The sequence below is a fragment of the Podarcis tiliguerta genome (genome assembly GCF_965153285.1).
Source record: "Podarcis tiliguerta genome assembly, chromosome: 2".
Lineage (NCBI taxonomy): Eukaryota > Metazoa > Chordata > Lepidosauria > Squamata > Lacertidae > Podarcis > Podarcis tiliguerta.
Window position 1 is genome coordinate 20,037,511 of NC_139535.1, and position 18,979 is coordinate 20,056,489.

Sequence of the window (18,979 nt, forward strand, 5' to 3'; positions counted from 1 at the left end):
CACACGGCTGAACAATGAGCAAGAGTTCACTCTTTCCTTAGCGTACACCAACGTGGGCAACCTCCGGAAGAGGAGGGGATCTTAGGGGGAAATGGGAAACAGGAACTGTCAGTCCTGGCAACTGTGCTATGGAAGCTGACCCTGCCTTGAGGCTTCTCTGCGTTGTTTGCTATTTTCTTGAATAAAGAATTAAACTTCCTGCTCCTCTCTGAGTGCTGAGCTGCATCTGACAGATTGTGAGGACTGGGGAGAAGTAAAGCTGCTGTTGGGCCTTAACAACCTTCGGACTTTGTCCAGCGTGAGCTTTAAATTTGCCTTTTGGCACTCTTTCTCCCTCTCAGCTCTGTCAATGCTTAACAACCTGCTAGCAATTGATCTTACAGTGACTGCTTGCCACCACCAGCAGCAGCTAAGAGTTAAGCGCAGACAGCAGCTTAGGCACATGGAGCACATCTCAGACAAGACCCATTTTTAGGAGACAGAAAACCAGGAGAGAGAGAAAAAAATCCACTGGTTTTATTGGCATGAGGTGCTACACCACCTCCTAGGCACTGGGCTAGAGGGCACCTTATGTGCTACATGAGACACAGACCAAGTTAGGAACACACAAGAGGGTGTCGTGGCTGCACCCAGCCTTCCTGGAGTCAGCTCAGCTGTGCAGCGTAAAAGACATCAGCGCAAGGATAGCAATGGCAACTCAAAAGCAGAAACACTGGAGTGCCTGCTCCGCTTAGTGCCTGCACCTTCCACCGCTCCTCCCCAGAGCCTGCTGAGGAAACCTTGCTGTCCTTCGGAGTTAAGGGCCAGACCCACGCAGCCCAATGAGCATGGCAAGAATGCAGGTGGAGCTGTGTCTTGGGCTGTATGGCGGCTTCCCTGCTGCGTTCGTCTCCCAGGCTCAACTTTGCGTGTCATCGCTCGCCCTTTTACCGGCAGCCTTAATAGCGGTGCAGTAGAACGTGAGCTGTCAATATAGCACTACCGATATCCGTTATACATGGCGAGTTTACGGAGTAGCATAAGCAAAGAGGGGGGAAAGGGGAGGGGAGGCCTGTGCCCCAGAGAGCTTACAATCTAAAGTTCAACAGCGGGACAGACAATGAAAGGGGAGGGTGCTGAATGGAGCGTTCCGGTTGGCCATCGCTCCGCCGCTTCAACCTGAGCACGGCGCAGCCCATGTTCCTTTGGAGTCGGAAGGCTACGCGCAATGAAGAAGCCATGGCTGGGAATCAGGAGACCTTCTGCGCCTGCTGTGGCACTGAGAAAGTAGTAGATCTCGCTTCGGCTGGCTGGGTGCGCTGCGAAGGCGCTTCGCCTGTGCCCTGCTGACAGTGCAGGGCTGCCCCAGTCTCTGAGCTACTACTCTATGCTTTGCAAAGATGAAATGAGCTACTTGGAGAACAGCAAAGGGAAAGGTCGCTGCTGCAGGGCGCCGCGCCGGCAACGGAGCACATGCTCTCCTCCCTGCTCCCTTGTACGCATGTCCCGTCACCATCGTCGTCAGGCACTTTAGTCCTCTCGGCTTGTATTGGCAGAAGAAATCTCTCCACCGGCAAGCATCGCTCAGACGCCTTCCTGGAGGCACAGGGCCTCCACGGCGCTGCTGGGACCCTGGGCCACCCCTCCAATCACAAAGAGCAGGTTGGCAGCCTCCAAGCTGGAACAGGAGCAGCGGCCGGTGGGCATGGGCGGCAAGGGCTCCCATTTCTTCCTCGCCAAGTTAAATCCTTCCACGGATCCAAGAGCACTTGACTGGTTCCCTGCAAAGGGAGTGGGGAGAGAGGCGGATCCATGAGCCAAGTGGTAGTTGGTGTCAGCAATTGAAAAAAAAAAAAATCTGGCATATCTACTGATTTCACTAGTACAAGAGTACACTATGGCTGAGCCAAGCTCCAAGGCAAACATCTCCCATGGACAACAATGGCACATCCTGCTGCAGCAGGAACGAAAGGTTTCGTTTACAGGCCAAGGGATGTTTATGAAAGGCGGGTTTGGAACTCAAACTGACGCCAGAAACAGTGCAAACGGATCCTGGCATGCTTTCTCACAGCAGGCCTCTTTGCCAGCATCCCAGGACTGCCAGCTACACTGAGAGGGTGTGAATGAAAGCCAGAGACCCAATGCTGAAAGCATTCAGATGGCACATTTTCAGGTAATTGCTGCCTCTAACTCTCATTCATTTCAAAGACAACCTTGTTGGAGTTTTGCAGTTTAACTTTTATGCCTTCTTTATTATTGTATTTTGTGAGGACCTCTAGGGTAGTGTTTAAGAAAGGCAAGGAAGTTGACAGAAAGAGGAGGTTTCTGCAGAAAACAGAGGTCGCTAAAGGCACTCTCTCCCCATGCTCAGTCTCAGTGACATGTAGCAAAGCATTTAGCCCAGAGATGGGGAATCTTTGGCCCTCCAGCCAGCATGGCCCATTGTCAAGGGATGATAGGATTTGTAGTCCAACAACATCTGGAAGGCAACATTTCCCATCCTTGAAACAGACCCTAAGGCATCGTGCAGCATATATTTCCACTGAGAAAATGGCATGCAAAACTTACCTGTATCTAAGAAGATGAGTGAATCAGTGGCTGCCCTAATAGTTTGTGCAAGAGGTGGAGGTGGAGGAGCAAACTGCAACAATGCAGAGGAAAGACCTACAAGATTCAGTGCAGAAGGAAGGGAAGGCTCAACCCCCCTGTATTTTCTCCTGCTGTAATGTCTGTCCCACTCATTCATGTTAGGTAGCAACATGGCCCCCCAACACATCCTTCCAAAGAAGCTTGGTTCTAGAGATGTGCTCCTGACACAGATTGCAAAAATGGAAAACTGCCCCTTTCTCCCTCACTTTGATTCTATCAACCAAAAGGCAGTTATCCTGTGTTTAAGGTAAAGGTAAAGGGACCCCTGACCATTAGGTCCAGTCGTGACCGACTCTGGGGTTGTGGCGCTCATCTCGCTTTATTGGCCGAGGGAGCCGGCGTACAGCTTCTGGGTCATGTGGCCAGCATGACTAAGCTGCTTCTGGCGAACCAGAGCAGCACACGGAAACGCTGTTTACCTTCCTGCCGGAGCAGTACCTATTTATCTACTTGCACTTTGACGTGCTTTCGAACTTCTAGGTTGGCAGGAGCAGGGACCAAGCAACGGGAGCTCACCCCGGTGCGGGGATTCAAACCGCCAACCTTCTGATCAGCAAGTCCTAGGCTCTGTGGTTTAACCCATAGCGCCACCCGCGTCCCTCTATCCTGTGTTTAGGGACAGCTAAATTCCTGTTCGTGTAATGGGCTAGTTCGCACATCACAGTAAGCCAAACTCAACTGCTCACATTGTTCCCATTTTGCCCTGCCTGGGCTGGAACAAAGAGCAACCAACCACAAGCCTTGGCTTAGTGTGACATGTGAACCAGCGCTCATGCGGTGTGCTCTATCACTTGTGTGCTGCTTGTTCCAGGTGAGCTGTGGCTTACGGCTAACCATGGGACATGAAATGGATTGGGCCAACTGCTGCCAAAATGGGAGCTTGCAGGGGAGGGGATACCTGAAAACCCTGTGCACACTGATGTAGTTGTACGAGAACTGTATTCGCCTTGATGTTCAGAAACAGAGTCAATACCCTGGTTGCCGGACGCAGGGGAAGCCGTTTCTATTAGGTTCCCCTAGTTGGTGGAAGCGGTAAACCTCTGAATGCTAATTGCTGGGAATCACAAGTATTGCACTCAAGTCCTGCTTCTGAGTGACTGATTCCAAAATGCATACGATTGGTCACTGTGAGAACAGGAAGTTGTATTAGATAGGACACTGGCCTGCTCTATCAGGCTGTCCTTATCTTTTCATAGTGCATAGAAACAGGGACTGTTGCAGGCTAATCCAGAACAGGAACGCAGAGAGAGAGAACCAGACAATGAGGCAGAAAGGAGCAACTTCACAAATCAGATCCATGTCTCTCAGCAGGTAAGGGAAGAGGATACACTTGAAAGAGATGGTGCAGGTCTACTTGTTTTAAGGAGTTGCATTCCATCCAACAAGCCCTCAAGCCCAGGGGCTTGATCTCACATGCAATCCAATATATCCCCAGCTTGGGACACGTTCTTGTGCATCTCCCTCTTCCGCACACCTCAAGAGCACAGAAGTGGCCCATCTGCCACACTTACCAAGGCCCCCTGCTGCTACCACGCGACCACCCAAGCGTCCAGCCACAAAGTCAGCCCTCTTGTCCCTCATGCGGATGGCGCGGCTCAGTCGATTCCAGGACCCTGGATGGGAGATGGCGGAGAGGAAGAACTCAGCTCACTGTGGAGGGAGAGGAACTAAGACTAAAGGGGAGGACAACTCAGTTGGCCAAGATCCTATGAATGCCAAGATGGATCTTGACTAAAGGGCTATAATTTGGGTATTTACCTCTCTTGACATGGACAAGAGATGACTCACAATCCTTATCCACCCATCTTAAAGTAAAGGTAAAGGGACCCCTGACCATTAGGTCCAGTCATGGCCGACTCTGGGGCTGTGGTGCTCATCTCGCTTTATTGGCCGAGGGAGATAGCAGACAGCTTCTGGGTCATGTGGCCAGCATGATTAAGCCGCTTCTGGTGAAACAGAGCAGCGCACGGAAACGCCGTTTACCTTCCCGCTGGAGCGGTACTTATTTATCTACCTGCACTTTGACATGCTTTCTAACTGCTAGGTTGGCAGGAGAAGGGACCGAGCAATGGGAGCTCACCCCGTTGTGGGGATTCGAACCTCCAACCTTCTGATCGACAAGTCCTAGGCTCTGTGGTTTAACCCACAGTGCCACCTGTGTCCCATCCACCCATCTTAAGCAGGGGCAATAATTAGTTAATCTCAGGGAGTTCAGTTCCCTGTCTTCACTCACTCTGTGGTGAAATGTGATGCTGGATGATAGCCAGGGAAGGCCTTATGTCAGAGCTCATCAGCCTTTGGGGCCCAGATGTTATTGACCTGCAGTTCCCATCATCTTCAGCCATCTTAGCCTTCATGCAAAGGGAAGTCTATTGCTAAGATGTTTTCAGCCAGGGTTGATGGGAGCTGCAGTCTAAAAACATGGAGCGGACCAAGAAGGCTGCCTTATATGGTATTGCCTGGGAAGTGAACGTGTGACTAGGGCTGAAACACAAGGAGTTGCTTGGGGCTTTTGTGCCATCACTTTCAGGCAAGAGTTGCTGTCAATCCACCGCAGTCTCTGTGTTAAACCCACTTTCCTTCAAACAGGCACCACGTGACTCCAGCTCACCCTCCTCCAAGTCAAACATCTCCACAGTGTTGACAAAGTGGGGCCGGGAGTAGAAGTTGTGGGGTCCCGGCTGCTGCAGCCCTCCCAGGCTGAAAAAGCAGCCGTCCAACATGGCACAGCTGGCAAAGGCACGCCGGCTGGGCACACTTGGGTAGCGGGTCCAGCTCCTCACTTCCAGATCCAGGGCTTCAAAGGCCGTTACGGGCAGCTTGCCTTGCCTTCCTCCTGTGGGAAAAGGAAACGCCAAAATACTAGTTCGGCCACCCGTATTGGTTCCAAAGGGCAGTGGCTGAGGATTCTGGTACAGAGAGAAAGGTCTGGGGACTAACAGAGCAACCCACACCATGTCTACTCGGATGTCAGTTCTGTCGGATTCAAGAGGGGTTACTGGCTTGAGAGCAGTACATATGAAAAGGATCTAGGAGTCTTGGTTGACCACAAACTTGACATGAGCCAACAGTGTGACGCGGCAGCTAAAAAAGCCAATGCAATTCTGGGCTGCATCAATAGGAGTATAGCATCTAGATCAAGGGAAGTTATAGTGCCACTGTATTCTGCTCTGGTCAGACCTCACCTGGAGTACTGTGTCCAGTTCTGGGCACCACAGTTCAAGAAGGACACTGACAAACTGGAACGTGTCCAGAGGAGGGCAACCAAAATGGTCAAAGGCCTGGAAACGATGCCTTATGAGGAACGGCTAAGGGAGCTGGGCATGTTTAGCCTGGAGAAGAGGAGGTTAAGGGGTGATATGATAGCCATGTTCAAATATATAAAAGGATGTCACCTAGAGGAGGGAGAAAGGTTGTTTTCTGCTGCTCCAGAGAAGCGGACACAGAGCAATGGATCCAAACTACAAGATTCCACCTAAACATTAGGAAGAACTTCCTGACAGTAAGAGCTGTTTGACAGTGGAATTTGCTGCCAAGGAGTGTGGTGGAGTCTCCTTCTTTGGAGGTCTTTAAGCAGAGGCTTGAGAACCATATGTCAGGAGTGCTCTGGTGGTGTTTCCTGCTTGGCAGGGGGTTGGACTCGATGGCCCTTGTGGTCTCTTCCAACTCTATGATTCTATGATTCTATGACTGTTCAGGTAAGCGGGGTTACTCAGCCTCTCCACCTAACAGCTGATGTGCTTTCCTGCTTTGCTGCGTGTCCTCCAAGCTCCTGCTGGCCTCAGAGCTTCAATTCTAGTTGTGGATATTTTTGGACACAGTATTTTTGGCATGGATTGAAGAGAGAGCAGCAGAGAGGGCGTTTAGAGGGTGCTCCCCACTTTACGCAACTCTGTTTATACGTGCGGGAGCCTGGGACATGACCTTGGAAGTAGGAGACTCACCTGTACAGCGGTACCTCAGGTTAAGTACTTAATTCGTTCCGGAGGTCCGTTCTTAACCTGAAACTGTTCTTAACCTGAAGCACCACTTTAGCTCATGGGGCCTCCTGCTGCCGCCACACGATTTCTGTTCTCATCCTGAAGCAGAGTTCTTAACCCGAGGTACTATTTCTGGGTTAGCGGAGTCTGTAACCTGAAGCATATGTAACCTGAAGTGTATGTAACCCGAGGTACCACTGTATAACAACTTGAGCCTACATTGGCAGGGTGCACAGCCTCAATACCCCCAAAAGGCTATTGCTTCTCCCATAGCCACAGCCCTGGATTTGAGTAAAGATCCAGCAGGTCTGTCTGTCTGTCTGTCTGTCTGTCTGTCTGTCTGTCTGTCTGTCTGCCTGCCTGACTGCCTGCCTGCCTGACTGCCTGCTTGCTGCTTTTCATCTAAGTCACATCCCTCCCACTCTCAACTCTGGCTTTTGTCCTTCTCGGGATCTGCGAGCCGATTATAATGGTTTTAGTTCGCCCATCTAGCCGATTAGTCAACTAAGCATTGCTTCCTTACTTCTTACCCATCACGTAGATCTTGCTCCCGTGCAAGAAAGTGGAGGCTCCATAGCAGGGGGTGGGCATCGAAGGCAGGGGCTGCCAGTGATCCTTTGCCGGGTCATACATTCGCACCAGAGCTTGTGGAGAGGTGTCTGCACCCATCCCGCCTAGAGCGTAGACGACACCATCTGGAAATGAAGAAGGAATAGGCAGGTGACGGAGGCTGGCAGGCGACGTTAAAAAAAAGCAGTGAGTGTATGTCAGGCGGCAGACAACATAACAAGGTCATAAAAATAGTCACTGCCGTGTGTAATCACTGTCTAGCTTCCGACAGTAACCAACCCAGAACACGAGAGTGAGAAGTGTAGAATAAATTACAGGGCACTGAAACAATACCTTTGGCCCCCAGGTATTGGCCATGCTTGCTGGGGCTGATGGGCAGTGTCCCCACACCTGCACTAAAATAAGGACTCTGTGAAATTCAAAACGTGTCTAGCAGAGGCTGATGGATATCCAAATCTTAAAGCAAAGGTGCCGTACAAGGTCCAGGGGGCCAGTCAGGTCTTTTGAGTGCTGTGTGAGACCTGCGGCATTGCAGCACACGTCTTAGTAAACTGTCTTAAAGATCAGGGACGTTGATGCCTTTAACAGACAGTAGGACAAATTCACTAAGGCTGCCGTTGCACGCCACAGCAATGCGCTATATATGTTTTACCATGATATATTTTAATTATAACCATGTTATGAATATTCAAGAACAGAGAATGCATCAGAACAAGCTGGAACTACCTGTACTTTTTCGAATGTTAGCATCTTAAGGGAGTTTTGAAGTAAAACTTTGTTGCAATATACACTTGCGTGCATGAAAGGGCTAACCTGAGCCCTATGCTCAGGTGGCTCAGCAGACTCTCAGCAGCCTCTGTACCCCTTTTTTCTCTCTTCATGCTTTCTGGAACAAGTGAAGCAGCCATGCGGCCATGGCTCCCTGTAAGTGAACTGAATCTCTCTAAAAGGATATTTTATAGCCTGCATCTTTTCTAATCCAAAGACTCCATGACTCTTTTGTAAGGAAATTAAGCCCTTTTCTTTCAAGTTGCTTGGAACCTTATTTCATCTTTATTCACCCTACCTCACAGGGTTGTTGTGGGGATTAAATGAGATGGGGGGAAACTATGTATGCTCCTTGGAGGAAAAAAGTGGAATAGAAATGCAATAAATAAATAATCCTAGATGCATCTTGCTCTGCCATGACAACCCTGAGCTTGCCTTGCCCCCTAAATTCTAAATTTGAATGGTGGGGAAGGAAAAGCACAGGATAAAACTTCTGAGAACTCCTTAGCTTTGTGCTGCTTTTGTTAAGGTAATTCATATGAAAGAACCTTCAGTAGTAGTAATAATAGTAATTACAGTGGTGCCTCGCAAGACGAAATTAATTCGTTCCGCGAGTTTTTTCGTTGTACGAGTCTTTTCGTCTTGCAAAGCATCACTGCATTTAAACACTGACAACGGCGGGGAGGGGCGGGGAGAAGCAGGACAGCTGCCACAGCCGGTACCTCAGACTCACCTGCGTGTTGTGGCCACCGTGCGATGCGGCTGCTGGAGGGCGGCGGGGCTCAGGAGCGCGACTTGGCGGAACCGCCACCAGGGAAAGAGAGGCGCTGGCGGCAATGGCTCTCTGAGGGGAGCGCGCGAGGGGGGTGGGCAGCGGCGCGAGGCACCAACCGTCAGCGGGAAGGTGGGAGGGAGTCGGAGGAGCGGGGAAGCGAGCGTGTGTGCGTGTGTGACACGAGAGGCAGGGCCGTTTCGTCTAGTGAAGCAAGCCCATAGGGAAATCCGTCTTGCGAAGCACCTCAGATAACGAAAAACTCTTTCGCCTTGCGAGTTTTTCGTCTTCTGAGGCATTCGTCTTGCGGGGTACCACTGTATTATTATTATTATTATTATTATTATTATTATTATTATTATTATTATTATCTTATGCCCTGCTCATCTGGCTGGGTTTCAGTGGGAAAACCATCAATTCCAGTGGCCTACTGTACTACCTTCATGCATCTACAAGCAAAGGCAAGTCTATTGCAAAGATGTTTTCAGCCTGGAGTTTGCAAAACCTATACTCTTGCATTTCTGTGCTGAAGACAGATAGATAAAGGCTTTGTTTCCTAATGCTCCTTCCTTGGACCTCCCATAACTATGTAAAACACATGCCTATGTCAACAAGTCTAAATACTCCTCTTTAATCCCAACTTGCTGCATGGTACCCAATTCTAATCATTTGGAAGCTTTAAAGTCAGGTGGTTACCAACCGGTCCATGGGCACATCTGCAAACTGGAGAAAAGGTACCTGCACAAACACCGCAAAGCGCTCCTCCCCCCCGCTGCCATTGCAATCACACAAGCACAACTGAAGGCTTCTTTCAAGTCTAATTTCAGGGGGGCAAGAGTGTGTGGGGTGGTGGAATCCTGTGGGTGCCAGGGAAGGCCTCTAAGTGGCACCCGTTGCTTGGCTGGTGTAATTATGTAATTTGTATACTGTTTTATTTTATGTTGCACCTTGCTCTGGGATTTGTGCAAAAAGAGGGCTACAAATATATGCATATATTTTGAACTCTGTGTGTGTTGGCAACCCGTGCCACAGGTCGAGAGTGGGGACCCTATGCCCCTTCTCCAAAATCTCATTAATCTAATAATAATAATAATAATAATTTATTATTTACACCCCGCCCATCTGGCTGAGTTTCCTCAGCCACTCTGGGCGGCTCCCAACAGAATATTAAACAAAAGAAAACATCAAACATTAAAAACTTCCCTAAACAGGTCTGCCTTCAGATGTCTTCTAAAAGTCAGATAGCTGTTTATTTCCTTGACATCTGATGGGAGGGCTTTCCACAGGGTGGGCGCAACTACCAAGAAGGTCCTCTGTCTGGTTCCCTGTAACCTCACTTCTCGCAATGAGGGAACCACCAGAAGGCCCTCGGAGCTGGACCTTGGGGTCCGGGCTGAACAATGGGGGTGGAGATGCTCATGGCAGTGGTTGGGGATGAGGGAGCTGTAGTTCACCAGTATCTGGAGGGCCAATATGGGAGTAGCAAGAGGGGGCAGCTCGCCCCCCCCCAATCAAGTAGTGCAATACAAATACTTAATTAAATGACCAATCACTTTGGTTCTGCCCCCCAACAAAAGTCCTGTCCCCCACAAAGTCCTGCCACCCCCCAACAAAAATCCTGGCTCCACTCATGGCCACATCCCTGCTATAGGTTTGTAATAATAATAATAATAGTAATAGTAATAATAATAATAATAATAATAATAATAATAATAATAATAATAATAATAATAATTTATTACTTATACCCTGCCCATCCGGTTGGGTTTCCCCAGCCACTCTGGGCAGCTTCCAACGAAGTACCGTGGTACCTCAGGTTAAGTACTTAATTCATTCCGGAGGTCCGTACTTAACCTGAAACTGTTCTTAACCTGAAGCACCACTTTAGCTAATGGGGCCTCCTGCTGCTGCCGCACCGCTGGGGCACGATTTCTGTTCTCATCCTGAAGCAAAGTTCTTAACCTGAAGCACTATTTCTGGGTTAGCGGAGTCTGTAACCTGAAGCGTATGTAACCTGAAGCATATGTAACCCGAGGTACCACAGTGGTCTGTTAAACGTTAAAAGATTCCCAAACAGGGCTGCCTTCAGATGTCTTCTAAAAGTCTGGTAGTTGTATTTCTCTTTGACATCTGGTGGGAGGGCGTTCCACAGGGCGGGTGCCACTACCAAGAAGGCCCTCTGCCTGGTTCCCATCGTTCTCCCCCTCTAAGGTGATCAGATGGAATGGAGGAAGAAGACTGCTGCAGAAGCAGGAATTCTGACACACAGAACTTTTTTCTCACCTCTGCGCAATAAGCTGCAGTTCCCCAATCCCATCTGATACAGAGCTGTCAAAGATAATGAAGTTCTGTCTCCGGCATCTGCCCTCTTCTTTTTCTCTTGCAAAACCAAGCGCTGTTGCCTTCTTGTCCTGCTTGCGGGTTTCTAATAGGCATCTGATCAGTCACTGTGCGATGGGCCTGGTCCAGCAGTACTCATATTAATATAGTGTTTCTTTCTTTGATTGCACTGTTAAGTCCTTCATTCCTGTCGAATCATACATCTATCCTTTTGGTGAAATAAACCAGCACCTTTTAATGGGCTCCCCTCACCGCACATTTAACGCCTTTGACCTTTCAGCTAAGTTACTTTTTAAAAAGAAAGCATTTTATAGCCCTCCAGAGGATTTGATGAGCTCCACAGCCCAGGTAAATCTGTAAACAAAAGTAGTGGCTTATCCTCTGAACTTATTACAGATCCCTGCTTCAAAATGATCCTGGAGTTTGTGGCAAACCTACCAATTTACCCCGAGGTTTTGAGCGGATTTTTTCCCAGCAATAAAGCTGGGGGAACTTGACCCCCATCTAATCTGGTGTAGTGAATCACATTATGGAGTGTAACTGGATTGGGAACGAAGGGGAAGCTGGAAGCAGCCGTTAGGATTTGTCAGTAAAAGCTGACAATCGGGGGGGGGGGGGAGAGAGATAGATGTGAGCCAAGGTTAGGAAAAAGGCCTACAAGAAGTTTCTGGGTGAAAATAATTAAAATAAGGGGTGTGGGAATAAGTTGACACTGCTGCGCTCACTATCAAGCTTAGCTTGATATTTATTTTTCCTCCCTCCCTGAGCGCTCAAGTTGATCGTCTCCCATGGCATTCACCTTTTAAGGCTTCCACTGTCCATTCGGAAGGTGGGGAAGTACAGTGGTACCTCGGGTTAAGTACTTAATTCGTTCTGGAGGTCCGTACTTAACCTGAAACTGTTCTTAACCTGAAGCACCACTTTAGCTACTGGGGCCTCCTGCTGCCGCCACACCTCCGGAGCACAATTTCTGTTCTCAACCTGAAGCAAAGCTCTTAACCTGAAGCACTATTTCTGGGTTAGTGGAGTATGTAACCTGAAGCGTATGTAACCTGAAGCGTATGTAACCTGAGGTACCACTGTATTCATGGGGAAATCAAGACACTAGCTTCCCAAGTGACCCCCTTGGGGGAAGAGGCTCCCTAACCCTCTGACTCCATCTTGTACTTCCATCTTCCCACCTCCACCAAGCATAAAGGTAAAGGTACCCCTTCCCGTACAGGCCAGTCTTGACAGACTCTAGGGTTGTGCGCCCATCTCACTCAAGAGGCCGGGGGGCCAGCACTGTCCGAAGACACTTCCGGGTCACGTGGCCAGCGTGACATCGCTGCTCTGGCGAGCCAGAGCCGCACACGGAAACGCCGTTTACCTTCCCGCTAGTAAGTGGTCCCTATTTATCTACTTGCACCTGAGAGTGCTTTCGAACTGCTAGGTTGGCAGGCGCTGGGACCGAACAATGGGAGCGCACCCCGCCGCGGGGATTCGAACCGCCGACCTTTCGATCGGCAAGCCCTAAGCGCTGAGGCTTTTACCCACAGCGCCACCCGCGTCCCTCCACCAAGCATAGCTGTCAACTTTCCCCTTTTCTTGCGAGGAATCCTTTTCGGAATAAGGGAATTTCCCTTAAAGAAAGGGAAAAGTTGACAGCTATGCCACCAAGACACTGCCCTCTGGCAGTCGTCCCCCCCCCCCCGTACCTGCCCTTCCCCAAAGAACGCCCCCACCTGCTTCCCAACATGATCAGCAACGAAAATCATCGCAGGGATCCCAGGCAATCACATTGAATTATACTCGCCGCGTTGTATCCCTGGAGACGCCATGGCAACCCAGCCATGCTGCCAAGTTCTGCTTGCCATGTAGCCTGCCCACCGTTCTGCAGACAGCAGACTCGGAGACACGCCCCTCTCCAAATTTGAGATGGGGGGGACTGCAGCAGAATTGGTTATGTAGGGACCGTCATATTTCTTACAGATATGCACTCTCTCTCTCTCTTCCTGCGTTCCTCCCCAACCCCCAGTGCTCAGGGCTGGTGAGTGCGGCTGGGAGAGGTGATGGTGACCAAAAGGGTACAGTCTTCTTGTCCCAGATCCCAATAGAGGCCTGGGAACAGTTTCCGAGCACAATTCAAAGTGTTGATGCTGACCTTTAAAGTCCTAAGTAAACGGCCTTGGCCCAGTATACCTGAAGGAGCGTCTCCACCCCCATCGTTCAGCCCGGACACTGAGGTCCAGCGCCGAGGGCCTTCTGGCAGTTCCCTCACTGGGAGAAGTGAAGTTACAGGGAACCAGGCAGAGGGCCTTCTCGGTAGTGGCGCCCGCCCTGTGGAACACCCTCCCATCAGATATCAAGGAAATAAACAACTATCTGAGTTTTAGAAGACATCTGAGGCAGCCCTGTTTAGGGAAGTTTTTAATGTACGGTGTTTTATAGCATTTTTAATATTCAGCTGGGCGTCACCCAGAGTGGCTGGGGAAACCCAGCCAGGTGGGTGGGGTATAAATAATAAATTATTATTATTATTAGATGGGATGAGGAAACTTTAGGCCCGGGGTCTGGGTGCAATCCTCTAGGCCCTCTCCACAAACCTCACCTGCTCCCTAGGCCTCAGCACCTCTCATTAGCCCTTCCCTGCACCTTCCTCAAATGTCTTTGCCTGGCTGGAATATGTCATCAAATGGCAACGATGCTTCTTGCTTGCTTACTTGCGAGTGTATGTGTGGAAAGAAACCTTTGGCTTTTGCGTGGCTGGAACGTAGCTTACTGCGCAAAGGTAAAATTTGTGGAACTCCTTCAACACAGAGTTGCCCCCAGAAGCTTCAACTACGTATACAGTTAGCAGCCAATGCTAAAAACAACCTGCTTTAACCGGGCCTTTAACCCTTGATATGTGTGTTTTTAGGACCTATCTTGTTCCTTGGACTGTGATTCACTTTAACTGATTCAATATTGTTGTCATCCTCACAGTAATTTACTAATAAAGGTAAAGGGACCCCTGACCATTAGGTCCAGTTGTGGCCGACTCTGGGGTTGCGGCGCTCATCTCGCTTTATTGGCTGAGGGAGCCGGCATACAGCTTCCGGGTCATGTGGCCAGCATGACTAAGCCGCTTCTGGCGAACCAGAGCAGCGCACGGAAACGCCATTTACCTTCCCGCCGGAGTGGTACCTATTTATCTACTTGCACTTTGACGTGCTTTCGAACTGCTAGGTTGGCAGGAACTGAGACCGAGCAACGGGAGCTCACCCCATCGCGGGGATTCGATCCGCCGACCTTCTGATCTGCAAGTCCTAGGCTCTGTGGTTTAACCCACAGCGCCACCCACATCCCCACCAAGTTACTAATAACTTGCTGCTATTAGTAAATTTATTGCCCGCCCTTTTGCCAAGCAGGTCCCAGGGCGAGTTGCAAGAATTTGAAAATTCAGGATTGAAAACAGTTAAAACAGATGGCAGTCACGGAATACTGAGTTTTAAATTGTTGTAACCTGTTCTGTGACCTGCTGGTCAAGGAAAATGGAACCCAAATATGAAAAAAAAGATTAAAAGGAATGTCCAGAGCAATTAAATTCTAGACAATTAAGGATATAGCATTCAGGCCATTAGAGTTTTTGAATTGTTAACTCTGTGAAGTTGAGATCAATAGACATGTACTGTCTGGCTGTAATGTAAAAATTATTAAATGGACTGAATAAAATCAATGCGCCGTCCCATGTTGGGGAACCACAGATCAATGGAAGAGCACCTGCTTTGCATATATAAAGGTCCTAAGTTTATTTTCAGCATCTCCACTTAAAATGTTGGTTGGGTTGGTGAATAATAATAATAATAATAATAATAATAATAATAATAATAATAATAAATTATTTGTACCCTGCCCATCTGGCTGGGTTTCCCCAGCCACTCTGGGTGGCTTCCATAGAAACAAAAAATACAGTAAAATATCACAGATTAAAAACTTCCCTGAATAGTTTGTCTGGGCACCTTAGGGCTGATATGACCAGTTGTATTCATGTTTTTTTTAAAAAAATTGGGTTTACGATTATTTCACCTTCGCATCGAAAGCTGTGGTTTTTTCATTTCTGCTGTTAAGAGTTGCGGTGACTTCTCCAGCTGCTAGGTGCCGTGTGCACATCAACAGCAGGGATGTGGCAAAGTGTGCAATGGCTGTTTTGCAACAGCAAGCTACTGCACATAGTTGAATAAGCTTGCTTGGAGCAGTGTGCTAAAAATCAGTGCACCTTTGCTTTCGTTTTTCAAGGAGCCAGTATATTGCTTTTGAAAAAGACTTCGATAATATCACCTCTTTACATTTTACGTTGCATTTTAATGTCACCCTCAATATTTTTCCCTTCCCCCTGTCTTTATTTGCACAACAAACCTGCGAGGTGGAGCTGGCTGACAGTGACTAGCTCAGGGTCTCCCAGTGAGCTTCATGGCTTTAGTCTGAGACTCTAGACACTACCTCACACTGACTCTCTTTCACCCATGTATATATTTGGGGGGTGGCAAAATAATGGAGACATCTCAAAAGCCAGCAGGGAATATGTTGGAGGGGGCAGGCCAGAAGAGGATTTTCCAGAGGCCAAAGACCAGGACTTTTGCGCCCTGCAAACTTCCTTGCCTTCCCTTCTTGAGGAACAAAAGCAAATTTATGCTCCATAGCTCCATGCTAAAACACATGCCCTGAATGCAGAATGGCGCAGCCTAAATCCCTGGCATCTCCAGTTTAAAGAATCTGGTAGTAGGTGATGGGAAAAGCTTGCACCTGAGGCCCTGGGAAGCCACTGGCTGAGCAAGAGAGACAAAGGGCCTGACTTAATACCTGAAGGAGCATCTGCACCCCCATCGTTCTACCCGGACACTGAGGTCCAAAGTCAAGGGCCTTCTGGCGGTTCCCTCCCTGCGAGAAGCCAAGTTACAGGGAACCAGGCAGAGGGCCTTCTCGGTAGTGGCACCCGCCCTGTGGAATGCCCTCCCAGCAGATGTCAAAGAGAAGAACAACTACCAAACTTTTAGAAGACATCTGAAGGCAGCCCTCTTTAGGGAAGCTTTTAATGTTTAACAGACTACTGTATTTTAATACTTTGCTGGAAGCCGCCCAGAGTGGCTGGGGAAACTATTATTATTATTAATTACTATTATTTTTATTTATACATACATACATACATACATACCCCGCCCATCTGGCTGGGTTTCCCCAGCCACTTAAGGCAACTTCCTGGGCAGATTAAGCAAATTTGCATGGTGGTTGCAGAATGCAGTTGTTTGTGATAAAAAGTGCACTGCACACAGCACAGAGTAGACCTCTCCCTTCCTCTCAGTCGCCTCCAGTATTACCCAGCACCCAGCCGTTCAGAATCCTCTTTTTGCGTCTGCGCATGTTGCAATTCAGCGCTTCTGCGCATGTGCAAAGTGTGATTTAGCGCTTCTGCGCATGCGTGACTGCCGAAACCCGGAAGTAACCCATTCCGGTACTTCCGGGTTTCGGTGGTCCGTAACCTGAAAAAACGCAACCTGAAGCGTCCGCAACCCGAGGTATGACTGTATTATCTATGTTGAGTGGCAACAGCTCTGTAGGATCTCCAGTCCTACCTGGAGACACCAGGGATTGAACCTGGGGCCATCTGCATGCAAGGCAGATGCTTTTCCACTGAGCCACTATGGCCCTTCCTGGCAATGACCTCCAGAGATGACCTCCAAGGTCCCTTTCAACTTCGTAACACTAGGCTTCTCTGAGCAGCACCAGCAGTAGGAACAATCTCTCCCCCTCTCCTCCCATACCAAGCAGCTCTGAGAAAGGAGCTGTTCTTGATCTTGCTCAGAGATGTTTGGAGTTGGGGGAGAGGGTTCTGCTAACCAAAAAAGTTTGTTTTAGACTCGCTGTGAAGGAAAGTGACAGGTTCAGGAATCCCCCACTCTTCAGAGTCTCAAAAACGTGGCTATTCGGCTCATGCATCTTACTAAAGTGTTAGCCCTGACTTGGCTGGTGTACTTAGTATACTGTCTGCTTTTACTTTGACATTTGCATTTAAATGAAATATTGCCCTTTGTGTTTTAATGCTGCTCCCCGCTCTGTTCACACAACAACGAGTGAGTTAGAAATAAACAGATTGGGAGGATTCAACCTAGTGCTAAAGGGAGACCATTCCATCAGCTCAAACATTCCAACCTGCCAGATGCAACGGTGTGCTTTCTCCTCCCCCAGTGTGCTGATCTAGTGGGTTCCCCTGGACCCCCTTTTCTCCAAGCCAATTTGGGGTGGGGTCAGTGGGAGGAGAGGAGGAGAAAAGCCTTGTTGTGCTAGCAGAGGTCATAGAATCATAGAATCATAGAGTTGGAAGAGACCACAAGGGCCATCGAGTCCAACCCCCTGCCAAGCAGGAAACACCATCAGAGCACTCCTGACATATGGTTGTCAAGCCTCTGCTTAAAGACCTCCAAAGAAGGAGCCTCCACCACACTCCTTGGCAGCAAATTCCACTGTCAAACAGCTCTTACTGTCAGGAAGTTCTTCCTAATGTTTAGGTGGAATCTTCTTTCTTGTAGTTTGGATCCATTGCTCCGTGTCCGCTTCTCTGGAGCAGCAGAAAACAACCTTTCTCCCTCCTCTATGTGACATCCTTTTATATATTTGAACATGGCTATCATATCACCCCTTCACCTCCTCTTCTCCAGGCTAAGCATGCCCAGCTCCCTTAGCCGTTCCTCATAAGGCATCGTTTCCAGGCCTTTGACCATTTTGGTTGCCCTCCTCTGGACACGTTCCAGTTTGTCAGTGTCCTTCTTGAACTGTGGTGCCCAGAACTAGACACAGTACTCCAGGTCCTTGTGCTGGCTTCCGCTAGCCAGGTTCATTAGTTGACTCTGGCCCATGGAGATTACAGGTGTGCGCCCCTCCCCAACTGACTCGTACCACTGAATTCCTCTTTAGCTATATGCTCTGCAAATAAAAGCTTTTCTGAATATTTTAACGAGTGTTGGGACACGGTTTTAATTTCAAGAGAAGGAGTCAGTGTTGCACATGATATTGGCTTCTTAGCTGCAACTGTAATCAACTGAAAATCACTACGGATTTAAAACAGCAGCGAAATCTATTTTAGTGTTTTGTAATATGGTAGCGCGGGGAGGGGAGAACAGTTCTTGAACGTAACAACTACAAAAACCACCCAAATATGGGCAAGAATAGTTTTTAAGGCCATAGTAATGGTCAGGGGTCCCTTTACCTTTACTAAAAGGCCAACAGAGATGGTGGTCATAAATTTTCCTGGACGCACATGCTTCTCCTTCCTAGTTTATCCTCGCAACAATGCCGTGAGGTTGAGAAGCAACGATGGGCTCAGGGTCACTCAGTGAGCTTAGACGCTGACCAGATCCACTCCCTCCTTCCCTTCTGGATCACATCCTGCATAATGGAAATGCAACTCGGCTGAAGTTGCCCCAGATTCCGATTGACACCAAAGCTACTGGGTGCCTCTTTGAACTCCTGCGATACGCAATGAACAAAAGCCAGCAGAGAGAGCTGCGAGTTTTGATCTCGCCTGGAAATTGCACCCAAGCCAAGCAGTGATGAAAGGCACCAGCGCTTTATGCTTTTCTGTGCCGCTTGTAGAGTACATTTCACCGAGCAAGAATTTTATCTTAAAGGGTATCGGGTCTGCGCTCACGTTTTGAAGCAAGAGACAGCCCGGACAACATATTTACAAACTTTCTTTTTTAAAATGGGCCTTACAGCCCCAAATACAGTGGTGCCCCGCAAGACGAATGCCTCGCAAGGCGGAAAACCCGCTAGACGAAAGGGTTTTCCGTTTTCAGAGGTGCTTCACAGGACGAATTTCTCTATGGGCTTGCTTCGCAAGACGAAAATGTCTTGCGATTCTTGAGGGGTTTTTTCGCTCCCCACCCCCTTTTTCTAAGGCGCTAAG

General features: G+C 48.8%; 1 protein-coding gene across 8 annotated transcripts in view; it reads right to left on the reverse strand.

Moving 5' to 3' along the window:
* Window positions 1–496: 496 nt before the first annotated feature.
* KLHDC8B (kelch domain containing 8B) overlaps window positions 497–18,979 on the reverse strand; it is a 43,184-nt gene continuing 24,701 nt past the window's right edge. For all 8 annotated transcript variants that reach the window (XM_083426452.1, XM_083426453.1, XM_083426456.1 and 5 more), the window contains 4 exons: window positions 7,139–7,303; window positions 5,240–5,464; window positions 4,140–4,241; window positions 497–1,760 (listed from right to left, as the gene is read on the reverse strand). In XM_083426452.1, coding sequence (XP_083282578.1) covers window positions 1,564–1,760; window positions 4,140–4,241; window positions 5,240–5,464; window positions 7,139–7,303 — 689 coding nt within the window. In that variant the 3' untranslated portion in view covers window positions 497–1,563. The remainder of the gene's footprint in view (window positions 1,761–4,139; window positions 4,242–5,239; window positions 5,465–7,138; window positions 7,304–18,979) is intronic.